General features: G+C 38.5%; 1 protein-coding gene across 2 annotated transcripts; it reads right to left on the bottom strand.

Moving 5' to 3' along the window:
* Positions 1–3,974: 3,974 nt before the first annotated feature.
* tmem115 (transmembrane protein 115) lies at positions 3,975–12,031 on the bottom strand. 2 transcript variants are annotated; one of them, XM_007240434.4, is made up of 3 exons: positions 11,644–12,031; positions 8,386–9,436; positions 3,975–4,890 (listed from the first exon to the last, which is right to left on the bottom strand). In XM_007240434.4, exons 2-3 carry the CDS (start codon positions 9,240–9,242, stop codon positions 4,665–4,667), a joined length of 1,083 nt encoding a protein of 360 aa, XP_007240496.2. In that variant the 5' UTR covers positions 9,243–9,436; positions 11,644–12,031; the 3' UTR covers positions 3,975–4,664. The 2 variants fall into 2 exon arrangements, with proteins under 2 accessions (XP_007240496.2, XP_022526702.1); XM_022670981.2 differs by having other exon boundaries at positions 8,386–9,431.
* Positions 12,032–13,883: the final 1,852 nt, after the last annotated feature.

Genomic DNA, 13,883 nt, shown 5'->3' with positions numbered 1-13,883 from the left:
TAATCATCAATCACTAAACACTTAAAATAGATCACTCTGTAATTAATACATCTATATAATATGAGTTTCAACTGAATTACTGGAATAATGTAACTTTTCAATGATATTCTATTTGTTTAGTATGCACTAGTATAAAGCTCTGGAAAAAAAGTGATCACTTCAGTTTCTGAATCAGTTTCTCTGATTTTGCTATTTATAGGTTTATATTTGAGTAAAATGAACATTGTTGTTTTATTCTATAAACTACAGACAACATTTCTCCCAAATTCCAAATAAAAATATTCTCATTTAGAGCATTTATTTACAGAAAATGAGAAATTGGCTGTAGTAATTTTCTTTTTTTCACTAAACAATAACTATCCGAAATGCAAAAATAATCTCTGTACAGTTCTTTTATTGGAGAAAAATCCAGAGAGCGATGGGCGCCTCAGCCAATCAGCAGAGAGAGATGTGTTGAGACTCACAGCTAGAAAGGGAAAGATTAACCAGCAGTTAATAAAACCCAGAAACAAACAAAACTATTAGTGAAAAATTATATTTTATTAACCCTATTTTAATCTCAGTCCAGTTCAGTCCAAAGTCTTCGTTTTAATCCTGTTGTTCACAGCGCCATCTGCTGTCCTTAAGACTCCATTACTATTACTTAGTATAGTCCAGCCTAACTATTTTACAGTGGCGAATGAAAATATCCCATAATATTTCAAACTGTATAAAAGTATTACCCAAACAAACTGTATTACCCTATTACTTTTATTTAAAAAAGCAAGAAAAAAAAATATTTAGGCCATTTAATTTACACAATGACAAAAAATGTTATATGTAATTATATCATGATATCAGTGGCAAAGATGACCCTATTATAGAGATCTTATGAGAAGCCATCAACTGTGCACCGTGCAGCTTGATTTAGGGCGTCAGTGTGTCTTTTCTATCGTAACGACGGGAAAAGTACACCTTGCGTGGCTCATAATGCACAAAAGTCATTTAGTAACTCCCTTAATCATTCATGGGTGTGTTTTGGCGCCACTTGCCCTTACCTTTAAGAGCTCTGGCTTTGGCGGATTGCTATTTTAACGGTGCAGCTACCTGAACGTGTCCAACAAACTCTTCTCAGCTGAGGAAACTGAGCTGCTGGTTGACGCTGTGAAGGAGCTCCAGCAGCTCATTTACGGGAGCAGCAATGTTATTTTATTTACTATTCTGTTTATTGTTGATGTAAAAGTTGGGTTTGTGCTGCTGTGAGTTCATGTGCGTGTAATAAGTGGGGGTGTACGCTCGGCTCGGCACAGCACCTGTGTTACCGAGATAGCGATGAACGTCTGACTGTTGGTGTCTGTCTAGGTTGTATTCAGTCAGTGGAGCTCCTGTGTTTTCTGTTACCAAGATAAACAAGCAAAACTCAAGAAATGTACCTGAACACACCTCATTTCCAGAACACCACGCCCATCAGTGTAGATATATTCAGAAGATCTGCTGCTGTTTAAACCAAGCAGGAGGAAATAGGAGTGAAAATAGACTGTTGGTAGGGTGTAAGATAGCAATGAACATTGCAAGAAAAAAATGTTCTTAAAATGGTGAGACAGGTCTAAAAGCAGTGAAATGTTGCTGTATTTTAGAATGAAACCTAGAGGAGCATCATTCTCCAAATAAAATATAAAATATGTGCTGACATGGACCAGAAATTGGATGCACTGAATGAATTGGCCGTAAAAGAAACTAGCAGTCTGAAGGCACAAAACACCAGAACCTTACCTACCATTCCTCTTCACAAACACTAATCTTAAAAAAAATAGTAGCACTCAAAAGTAATACAACTTCAGGAATGTAAGGTGCACCTTATGTATGAATTTTATCAGTCAGGTATTAAGGAGAAGTAAAGCCTTTTGCTGAAGTACAGAGTTATAAGGGTGAGTTTTCAGGGACGTTTCTCCAGCACTAAGGCTGGGTGCAGCAGTATTAGAGTTAGCCGCTAAACGCAGAGCTAGCTCTTTCACCATTCAGAGCTGAGTATATTGGAGTATAGTCTGCATGTTTACCATGTTAAACAAGTTACGTTTTGGGATTAACTGCTAATGGTAGACAGCACTCTAGGTTACCGGAACAATCAGGGTTCCACAGTCTATTGCTGCACAGTTAAGAGGCTGCGCCCAGCCTTAGTGCTGGAAAAACTTCACTAAAAAAAACTCACCCTTAGACAAAATACTGGAAATCTAAGCTTACTGTAAATAAACAGAAGCGCTTTAATCACCCAAATAAAAGTTTTTTAGAAGACAAATCTGTGTAGATTAACATCCAGCATTCGATTTTTTCTTTTTTAAGAATTATAGTTTTGTTTACTTAGGCGCTTCCCCCAGCTTTCTTACTTCGATTTAGGCATCCTTAATAGTGTTGCTTAATGCGCCTTATAATCCAGTGCACCTCATGTATTGAAATAGACCAGAAAATAGACATTCATAGATGTAACAATTTAAAAACAGTAGTTCTGACACGATTCCTAGGAAAAAATGCTAATAATATACAGAAGCCAAAAAAAACGAAATAAATAAAACTAAAAAATACGAAAAAAAAAAAAATCTTAAAATTTAGAATTGAGCGGGGAATAATTTTTAAAATAATTTTTACTGGATGTTCTCATACTGGAGTGAGTCACTGCCAGATCGCATCATGCAACAGCAGCAAATACTCAGCAATCTATTTGCTAAAGTCTTTTAAAAAACATTTTTTTTTTTTTTTTTTTTTTAAGAATTACAGGTTTGTTTATTTATTCGCTTTTCCCCAGATTCACAATTAGAAGATTGTGACAGATTATAATCCAAAAAAATACAGTAAATGGTTTAGTAAAAAAACACATCAACTGCACTTTTACTGTTGGGACTTTAAAACACTTTACTGCACAAACTGGACTAACTAGAAACCCAAGGAAAGAAGCCATGCTGTAAACTCAATGAAGGCGGTCTGAGATGTTTGTTCTGGGAAAAAGGGGCGGGTCTACCAATTAAGTAGATGAGTCTGGCCCCGCCTCTTGCTTCTAAAGCATAGAATTTGGTTATTTTCGGTAATTTAACAACATGGCTTCAACAATTTTGAAGATGTCTTGGGCCAGTTGTTTTGATCCACACCCGAGTGCGGTTACTGTTTTCAAACCTGCTTAAGTGAACCGTAAAAAACAACCATTTTAGTCCATTTTAACCAGTAGTGCAAATAGTGCAGGTGTGAAAATGCCATCTATGACTGAACGGAAGAATGGATGCCCTGGTTCTGTCCCTAATCTGTGATGAGAATGTGATCCGGTCTTGATCTGACCCAGCTATCAAATATACTTCTTTTATTTAAGTTAAACTACTGATGATATTAGCCTGATAAAGCTAATTACCAGAGCTATGAATAAATGCTGTCTCTGCTGCTCCATGCTGTTTACACACTGAGCGCAGTATGTGCAGCGTTCACTGCTCGCAGCCACATAAACACTGTGTTTCAAAGCGAATCAGCCAATTTTCACCATTCGGTGTTAAATCAGCTTCACACTACACAGATATACAGATATACACACTGGAAGACAGAATCTTCTCACTATATTTACTTTTTTTACTCCCAAGTCAGACAACTCCTGACCAATCAGAGGAGACGATGTGCTCGCCTGGTTTATTGGTATGATTGGTTTCGGAGAGTTTATCTTTGTGCGTCATTTGTTTAACCATGTGTTTTAGACCTTATTGTTGTGCACCATTGTGTATCTTATGGGTTAAAGCAAAATTAATGAAATCTTTTCTCTGTGCTGTTGCTGTAAGAAAAAAAAGAGAGAAGGACAAAAAAAAAAGGAAAAATAAAATTAAAATTAAAAGGTTGTGTGTAGACGCCCCTTACTCCACACCGCCTGGAGAACCTGCAGCCCGTGGAACGTATAGCAAAAGTAAGAGTATGTGTAAGTAATTAGGTAATTAAATAAGTAATTAAGTAAGTAATTAAGCCCCAGCAGCAGTTTAAGCATTTATTTAGAAGGAAAACCTCCCAGAAACCTTAGGCACACACATACACACATGTACATGTATTCATACACACACCCATTCATCCATCAATCCATCCATCCATATATCCATCCATACATCCATACATACATACATACATATATACACACATACTTTCTCACTCTCTCTCTCTTTCACACACCCACGACAGGTAGAGTTAAAGATTCCTGTTTGCACACAGCCAAAAAAAAAAAAAAAGAGGAAAAATTATAAAGAATAAAATAGAGAAAAGAAAAAGAAAACTGAGTGCCACATCTATATATATATATTTATACGATTTTCAGGAAAAGTCCAGAGTTAATTTTGTACAAATTCAGAGACGATAGTTGTGTTATCTGGGTGTATCAGAGTGTTTGTAGTTTTGGTCGTGTCTTTTGTCTTTTTCAGGGCTTTTTGAATTGTTGTATTTGTTTAGACAGATGGAGATCTATGGAGATCTATGGCGAATCGTCTGGTTTCCGGGGGCTCTCGTGTTTCCAGGGGGTTCTCGTGGTTGTTGATGTGGTTCGTTGGCGTGGGTACCCGCTCCTCTTCAGCAGGTACAGTGATTGTATCGTAGTTTAATTTCTGAGGGTCAGTTAAGAGGTTTCCGCTCTCGTTGGTGTTGTTGGTGTGTACGAGTGTGTGTGTGTGTGTTTGTTATGAGCGAGCCGGGGCGTCCTCGAAGCTTATGATGCTGGACTCCTGCCCCGCGGGGTTCTGGGTAGTGCTGGGTGCTGGTGGCGAGGGGTCGCGGGTCGGTAGGAGGGGAGCGTCTGTCCGGACCTCGTCTTCATCATCGTCTTCCTCGTCCTCCATGCTGGGCCACGCAGACTGATCCTCCACTCGCTTCAGACGCTCGTTCAGGGCTTTCAGCGCCAGTTGCCTGCAGACCAATCAGAGACAGAACAGAAGTCATTAAGGAAATCAAAGTAAATGAATAAAAAAATAAACTTATTCTAGGCTACAAGGTAACTCTTGCTCTTTGGTCCTGATGAGTGCCACTTTCATCATTAAGTTGTTATATATTTGTGACTACACTTGAAGATACTTTCCAAGTTTTCTTGAAAGTATCCTATGGAGTGAATTTTGTGCCGAAATTTTTACGCAAAAAATAAAATAAAATCTGCAATCAAAATGTTAAAAATCAAAAGGAAAAATTGTATGTTGCAAATTTAAAAGAGAAAAAATACGTAGCAAATATATATATTTAAATATACGTGGTTACTATATTATCCTTTGCAGTCATTTGAAAATTATTTCAGTTTCAGGGTTTCCCCCAGGATTTCCTTGAAGGTGCGGTGGCAGGACCCCCCGGTTGGGAACCGATAATTTATATCACGTTAATGATATCACGATATAACACAATTACACATGTTTCCAGTTATTTTCTTTATTTCCAACTGTCACTGAAAAATGCCCACTTAAAACAAAAAGTTGCAAAAAGTAGGTTTCTTTAAAATAAATCCTTATTGTTCTTTTTTCAGATACGGTAAACGTAAAAGTGTGCAACACAAAATGTTAAATTATACATAACAGAGGAGAAAGGGCACAACAGAATATATATGTATTATTTATTCGCTCTTATCTGTATTAGGTGTTTTAAATGTGAGAATGAGTAAATAAAATAAAAAATATTATTGAATTTAATTAAAAATTGTGCTTATTAAAACAGACAAATAATATCTTTAATCTTTAATTTAATTACAATAAAATGTTTACTGGACCGTGAAAACAAATGCATCACAGAGCTGTTCTAGGGTGCCTCTATTCTAGGGCCCTACATCCTTGCTTTATGACAGCTCCAGAAACAGAAACATAGCGTGATTTTCACTCCACCAGGTGAGTGAGCCTGAGTGGACACCTGCGTAAGTTGAAGCTGTTTAATCACTGTTTAATTCATCTCTCTCTCGCGCGCGCGCGCGCATTATGTTTCAGTCTCTCTCTCTCTCTCTCTCTCTCTCTCTCTCTCTCTCTCTCTCTCTCTCTCGCATTATGTTTCAGTCTCTCTCTCTCGCTATTTACAGGCGCGCTCTCGCTCTCTCTCTCTCTCTCTCTCGCGTTATGTTTCAGTCTCTCTCTCTCGCTGTGTCCTATACTCACACTCTCTCTCTCGCGCGCGCGTTATGTTGGCACTGCATGACTAACTACCGATTTCCACCCCCGAAGGGGCAACGCTGATCAAGCGCGGGAAAAACGCCGGGCTCCGAATTTTCACGAAGGGTGGCGGGGAAGAACGAAGGCGTGGCGGACCGCCGCACTGAAATGAACGTGGCGGAAACCCTGAGTTTGGATTTTGTCAGTCATTGCTTTTATTTGTGTGTTTTTGTGAATTTTCACAAAACTGTTAAAGACTTTTGCTTCTGGAATCTCTCCTTTGCTTTTGCTTTAGTTTTTTGCTTCTGATTTTTGGCACAGTTTTCACGGGTGGGCGGAGCTCAGAAGAAGGCGTTCCCCTTGAATCTCCATTGGTCAGCATAAATATTTAGCACACCTCACCAACGTGAGCTTTTTAATGGAGTGAAACACTTGCTTAGAGAATAAATATAACATTAAACATGACGTTTGTATGAAATGTAACTGTAAAAGTATCTGCTGCTGCTGTTTGCTGAAAGCTGTTCACTCCTGTGTTTGGAAGCACGCTTGAAGCTGGCGGGGAGTTTGGGGGCATGGTCAGTCTCAGATGAGGGTTTAGGGTACCTCTCAGTCCAAAACGAGCTGACCAATGGAGATTCAAGGGGAACACCTTCTTCTAAGCCCCGCCCACCCATGAAAACTGCGCCAAAACTCAGAAGCAAAAAAGTGAAGAAAAAGCAAACGAAAGATTCCAGAAGCAAAAGTCTTTAGCAGAAAAATAACAAAAAAAAAAACCCACAGAAAATACACAAAAACACAAAAATAAAAGCAAAGATTGACGAAATCCAAATATTTTTCAAATAACGGCAAAGGATAATAAAGTAACTAGGTATATTTAAAAAAATATTTCTTTTTATCTTTTGAATTTGCAACATACAATTACAGTCAGTTCATTTAGGTTTGTTTAACACTGTTTTTAAGTTACTACATGATTCCTTATGTGTTCCTTCATAATCTGATAGATCACTTCACTATTCATTTACTATGTAGGAAAAAAGAAAAGAAGAAACAAATACAAACACTGAATGAGAATGTGTGTCAAAACGTTTGACTGGTACTGTATATTTTGGCCATTATATTTAGCCCTACTTTGACATACAAAATAAAATGCATTATAAAAGGGTCTTTGTAATTCTTGTACTTATTTCTGGTTTGCTCCTTAATTTACTACTTAATACATAGATACTATACAGGATACAGTCCTCTCATTTTGCCTGACGAGTTAATGAGACTGTTTCAGTTACTGGTCAATATATGACATTTATATATGTAAATGATATGAACAGAGATCATTATGTAAATTTGGATTGACTGTCCTGTATTTTGCTTCTCAAAAATACAGACCAGTATGAAACACTCCTTTCCCTATCAATGTAACAGAGTTAGCTAATTTAGAACAAGGGCAAATGTTAGTCATGTGTAGTTTTAGGCATGACTGGTAAATTGTTGCTTTCTCCCTACTGAAACAGAATCTGTCCAACCTGCTGCTAATTTTGCATTTTGTCAGCATTTTAAATAGGTGTGTGCTGTATCCTATTGTACATGATAATAATGCTAAAAAAAAAAAAATGAAACCACCAGTGTGCGTTTTTTTTGTTTTAATGACTCAAAGTGCAGCAAATGTTCCATGCAACAGCACAGCCAAACAGCTGCAGAGGAACAGTATGCTAACTAGCATTAGCCAGGTTAGTATAACACAGAGTCTGTTAGCTAACAGCTGGGAGACACTTTGCCGTTTTTTTCCGGACACGAGTGCGCTTTCCCCGTGGGCCTGGTACGTATAGTCTGTTTGCAGTATGTTTTATTTATTAACTGGAGAACCATGGGAATTGTAGCTGAACTGAAACATCATTTTAATACTATAATGCTAGTTGCTTTTAAAATGTTTTGATATTTTGATAATTTTAGGTCTGTTTATTGTGTTTACAGAAATATTTGAAAAGCAGTGCTAAAGTTGTTTAAATATCTCTTTATTTCTGCAAAAAAAAAAATATATATATATATATATATAAAAATGTGATAAATACTGCCCAGCATTACTGTAAAATGTCTTAAATGATGTGCTGATACTATTTCACATTCATATCCCACCCCTAGACCCTAATGAAAAGCAGTCACGAGGCTGCTGACATGGTGGTAGTGGTGAGTAGGTGAGAAAACTAAACATATTAAGAAAAATATATTTATTTTTGCTAACTTTCTTTCGTGTTGTGCTGTTGTGTTTTTGTTCAGCCGTAGCTCTTACCGTCTCCTCTCTGCGTCCTGTGGGTCTGTGCCAGGCAGGCTGATGGTGATGGAGGAAGGCGCGCCGACATCGTATCTCTTCACCATCTTCCGACACACCTTAATCTTCACCAGGACCGTGTGCACCAGGCCGGCGATGAAGCCCACGGCCGGCTGCAGCACCTCGGGGAAGAAGGAGGCGAAGGCGAAGTGGTCCGACATGTCGCCGCGCCCGCGGCTGTGTCTCTGGTAGAAGCGCAGGTACACCCACCCCGCCAGCGCCCCGTACCCGCAGCCCGCCAGCGGCGCCGAGCTGTCCAGGAGCCCGGCTAACCTCAGCACGGCTAACGCCAGCAGGGCGAGCGCCGGCGCCGCCTTGAGGCGAATCTGCGGCACTCTGAGTACCGTCGTATCGCCCGAAGTCTGCTTCAGAGCCACCAGAACGCCGCCCAGAAAAGCCGGCGCGCCGAACACGTGCACGGCGAACAGGTACCTCAGGTCGAAGGTGATGGCGTAAGTGAGCACGTACGAAAGTCCGGAGAGCAGCCCGGCGGAAACGTTCACGACCGCGAAGAAGATCAGCAGCTCCAGAGCGCCCCACAAAGGCTCCAGCAGCCGGCCGGCAATGATCACCGTGGCAACATTAGCGGCGACGCCCCACACGTGCTGCTCAACCACCGGGTGCGTCACCAGAGTCCAGACCCAGAAGTTCGGCGGGAAGAGGTAGCCAGGCGTGACACCGAGCGCCACGTGCGTGTCCACCACCCACGAAATGAGGTACATCAGCAGAACAGTGGCGCAGATGGCCTTCACCACCACGCTGGTGCTGGCCAGAGCAGACAGGAAGTGCTGCTGCGCCACAGGGAGGTAACGGTTCATGTTGCCGACGGTCGTGACCCTTCCCTCGTCGCGCTCTGGAACTCAGGAGCTGAAGGAACGACGGTCGGTCCTCAGCGATTGGCGGCTCAGACGCGGTCCGTATCCACAGCGCCGGGCGAGACCAAGGCCACTTCAATCCCTGACATCCAAAAGCAGCATGGCAGCTTCATCCAAACCGTAGTGGGGTTCCTATACTGGAGGGAACAGATAAAAAAATGGTGATGTAAGAAAAACAGACTAAAATAAAACAACAATACAGAACAATTTAACATAAAATAAGATAAAACACAATATAACACAAATTACAGGAAATAAAAGAATTGAAAAGTAGGTAGATAGGCAGCTGGTAGGTTAACTAAATTAATTTAATAAATCAAATTACTGTTTTAATGCGATTTTCTAAAAGAATCCTTACGTATTTTACACTTTTCCTTAAGTTAGGCAAGACCTATAAATGTAAATCATAAATTAAGAATCACTCATATTTTAAGAATAATGAATTTATTTTTAATACTATCCAAATTTAGAGGAACGTATAATATATATATTTATATATATATATATATATATATATATATATATATATATATATATATATATATATATATATATATATATATATAAACAAACAGAGAAACAAGAAGAATAAATATGATTTATCTGGCAGCCCTAATGCAGAATCACTGTGTTGTCTTGTATAAAGCATGTGGGACGAAATACAATAGTCTTTTCAGTAACAAAGAATGAATTGTGCAAACAAAGGTATAACAATAAATACCAATAAATAATAGTGTTGCACAAAAAATCCCAAAACAAACCAGACGCATTTTTTTTTTTTTTTTTTTAAGTTTTGGGCCATTTTTTTCATCATTTTGGTGGATCCTTTTTATTTTTATTTTTATTTTATAATCCAAAACCTGGTCTGGCAAATAACTAAATGTTTAATTATAATAAATCAAAGGGTTCTATCTCACAAGATCTTGACAACTTCCTCTGGAATGATAAATAAATTACTGTTCTTTTTACTGAATTTATGTTTACCAGCTGATCTAATTGAAGAAACTCAAAATATTTCCTCAAATAACTTGAGATACTTAACACAAACTATCTCCTGCACTTTTACTGCCTTCCCTTCTTCAAACACCCAACCTGGTTCAACTAATCAGCTGTTTCACAAGCCCCGTCACAGAGTTGCAGATTGCGTGGTAAAGCAGGAAGACCACTAAAATGTTCAGGACAGGGTGTGTCCAGGACCAGGACTTAGAAACACTTTTAAACTTTTACACAGAACTGTCTGTAACTACTTTTCTAACTACTTTTTATTCCTCCATAGTAAATGAATAGTGAAGTGATCTATCAGATTATGAAGGAATGCATAAGGAATCATGTAGTAACTTAAAATTGTTAAACAAACCAAAATACTGTGAAGTATTTAGGTGCTCTCATCTAGGAAGCTGTTAACTTTAAGCAGTTTATGAGGCTGGTAACTCTGATGAACTTACAGAGGAAACTCTGAGGTCCTGATGAGTGCCAGTTTTATCATTATTTCAACATTTATATGGGTCCTTCGACTTCACTTAAGGATATTTTCAAACGGCTTGAAATTTTTCAGATTGACTGACCTTTATTTCTTAAAGTCTTTCTTTATTAGTTGAGTAGTTTTTGCTTCTTATAATATGGATTAGAACATTACTCAAATATAGTAATTCGTTGGTAGTCGAATAGATTACTAGTAGATTACTTTGGTAGTCGACTAATCTGCTGATTATTTTTTCGATTAGTCAGTGATTATTTCAGCTATTATATAGCCCTACTCATAAAGCTGACTGAGAAAATGCAGATATGTGCAAAACTGTCATCTAAGCAAGGTACCATATTACATACAGATTAAACCTTATACTATCTACCTCAATCATCTTAACACTTCAAAACTAAGAGACAAAATCAGAAAATAGAGATTAGACGTAAAGGCAAATGTTACATAACTCTAAATGACTCTAAATATCTTTTTCACATACAAAACAGTAACTTTAGCAGCTAAAAAGTTGATGAAGCAGTTGGCTAAGTGCTGCTAACTCCTCCAGTGTTTTTCTGAATCAGTCTAAAGCTTTATATTTCTCTTTTAGACCCAAAAAACTCGATAATCTAGTGAAATAACTCGAGACAGATTATCACATTATCGCCAGCAGTGCACTATGAGCCAGTCAGCCCACCTGTTAATTAGCTAGTTTTAGCTAACCTATCAAGCTAGCTAGCTACGTTAGCCACCTAGCTAAACCAACACTTGTCAAACTGCTTAAACTCTTACCAAGCTAAATAACTAACTAACTTACTATATATCTGTCAGTGTTTATTCTTTATAAGATTGATATATGTTCTTATTCCAGTCTCCTGTACGCACCTCTCTATCTCTCTCTCAGCTCCTTATCCTCTTATATAAACATAAAGGGAAAAGGAGGGTCCAGCGTTAAGGCCTCGCCACGCCGGCATGTCCTCCCCTCTCGGCCTGCAGTGCTCAGGAAAGTCCGGGGATCCGCTGCTCCAGCAGGCCTCGCCTCAGTGATTTCCGTGCGCCGGATCTACGCAAAGCCCGTAAACTCCGTCCAGCCGCGCTGTTTACAGTATTTAGAGTAAATACAGTACTATGTACTCTTCTGTAGTCCGCGCTGTGTGTGAAAATACTGTAAATACTCTCCTGTAACAGAACTACAGCTGAGGAACTGCCAGTCTCTGCCCAGCTAAAGCTCCACTGCGATAAAGCACAACGCCAGATTTGCAAACGTCACCATCAACCGTCAGCAGCGTGACTTTACGGCGGCGCGGCGCTAAGCCTGCTGGGAAATGTAGTCACGTAGAAAATAGACCAGTTAGGGTGTGTAGTTACAGACTACTCAGCAGTGATGGCATAGTTACTTAATGATTACTCATTACTAAACTTTACTCCTTTAAAAAGTAACTTAAACCCTATCCGAATGGGATTAGTTTCTCAGGAGGTTCTGGGTAATTTACTCTTTTATGGGTTTTTTTTATCCTCTGTGATTTTATTCCCGTCCAGAATGCTCATGTACGTGTTTTTCTCAGACGTCCTCTGAAAAAATTACAGGCTGAATTATCTATTGTTTTTCTCTGAACTCTGAACTATAGCTATTTGTCCACTGCCGTGCACCGTAATTACACTTTGGTTGCACGTTTCCATGGAGATCCACGTTAAAAACACAACAGCGAGTGGAAATGGAGGAGCTACTGAATGCCGCAATGTCATGTGACAGAGAAAAAGCCTATAAACTCACTGGTCCTCCTGTTTTTTCAATTGCAGTCCGGATGCAGGAGTTTTATCACTGATTAGAAGTGTGAAATATTTTTTACAGACGTCCCCCTGAGTAATTAATCCCGTCCGGATAGGGTTTAAGACTACAGGTTAGATTACAAGTTACTCTATTAGTTATTTATTCAGCCCCTATTTATCATAAAAACGACAACCAGTTTTGTTAATAGGCGTGTTCGACTTCACACAGACCTAAATAAATATATATTAATATTGATAAATACTATCATTTAAATGGTAGGATGGCCAGGTAGGTTCAAACAAGAAAATTTAATAATTTTATATTATATAAATACCTTGCATACAAATTATACACAGTTCTCAGTGCTTACACTTAAGAATTTATCCTAATAGTAACCTAGCTGTTATACAAAGCACATATCTATACAGTTGAATGCAATATCAGAGGATTTTCTACTTTTAATCCTTTTATAAAAGCCACACAAGATCCTCTATAGTTTGTGTGGGCTATAGGTGGAGACTGTCTGACTTAACTTCTCCTCACCTCCACAAAACTATGTCCCATGTTTATACTTCTCTACATCCAATCACAATCAGATTCACTCTATCTGGATGGAGAGATTTATCTGGATAGGGGTTTTATTGAACGATGAGAAGCCGGAAAGAAAATGAGCTAAAATGAAATAGGAGTAACGAGGCTGTTTAAAAAAAAAAGAAATAGAAAGTTCAGATAATTGTGTGATAATTTTAAAATAATTACTTCGGTTAACACATTTTTTTTTACTAAATAATTCCATATGTTTTTCTTTATAGGTTGGATTGCTTTAGCATTAATCTAGTATGCAGAACATTTTAAAATAATGAAAAAAGCACTGAATTTAAGGTGTGTTGAAACTTTTGACTGGTACTGTACACACACTCATTTGTGAGACTCTTCTCATCTTTTGCACACTTGATTATCTCCCTCTGTCTCTTCATTTTCATTAAGATGTATAATTAGTCTTTCCATCTTCACCTCCTCCTTCCTGCTCTGCGGTATTATTATGCCTCTGTTGTTAAAAGATGGAGAGGCTATTAAAATGTTGAAATGTTTACTGTATCAGACATCCTCAGACTGCGCTGATAACAAAGCCGCATTAAATCTTATTTATTAGCCAAGAAATTAACATTCATTCGAGCTCATATTATTTTATTCTATCCAGGATGAATGACAGGCTGTGTGCTGTTTATATCATTAAGCTGCTGTGTTATTAAAGCGTAGTGTAGTAGTTAATGATATACTGGGATATAATGGCTGAGCAAAGAGGCAATTCACATTATTAAAGTGAAAGGATTTAAGATTATTGTGGGAAACG

The sequence above is a fragment of the Astyanax mexicanus genome, chromosome 12 (assembly GCF_023375975.1).
Source record: "Astyanax mexicanus isolate ESR-SI-001 chromosome 12, AstMex3_surface, whole genome shotgun sequence".
Taxonomy (NCBI): domain Eukaryota; kingdom Metazoa; phylum Chordata; class Actinopteri; order Characiformes; family Acestrorhamphidae; genus Astyanax; species Astyanax mexicanus.
Note: the sequence above shows the minus strand (reverse complement) of the source record. Positions and strands in the feature narration are given on the sequence as shown.

Bases quoted from the DNA above. Each gene is read 5' to 3' on its own strand.
- tmem115 (XM_007240434.4), bottom strand. From the start codon at position 9,242: ATGAACCGTTACCTCCCTGTGGCGCAGCAGCACTTCCTGTCTGCTCTG. The intron at 4,891-8,385 runs GTAAGAGCTACG...ATTGGTCTGCAG, and splicing joins CAGGACGCAGAGAGGAGACG to GCAACTGGCGCTGAAAGCCC.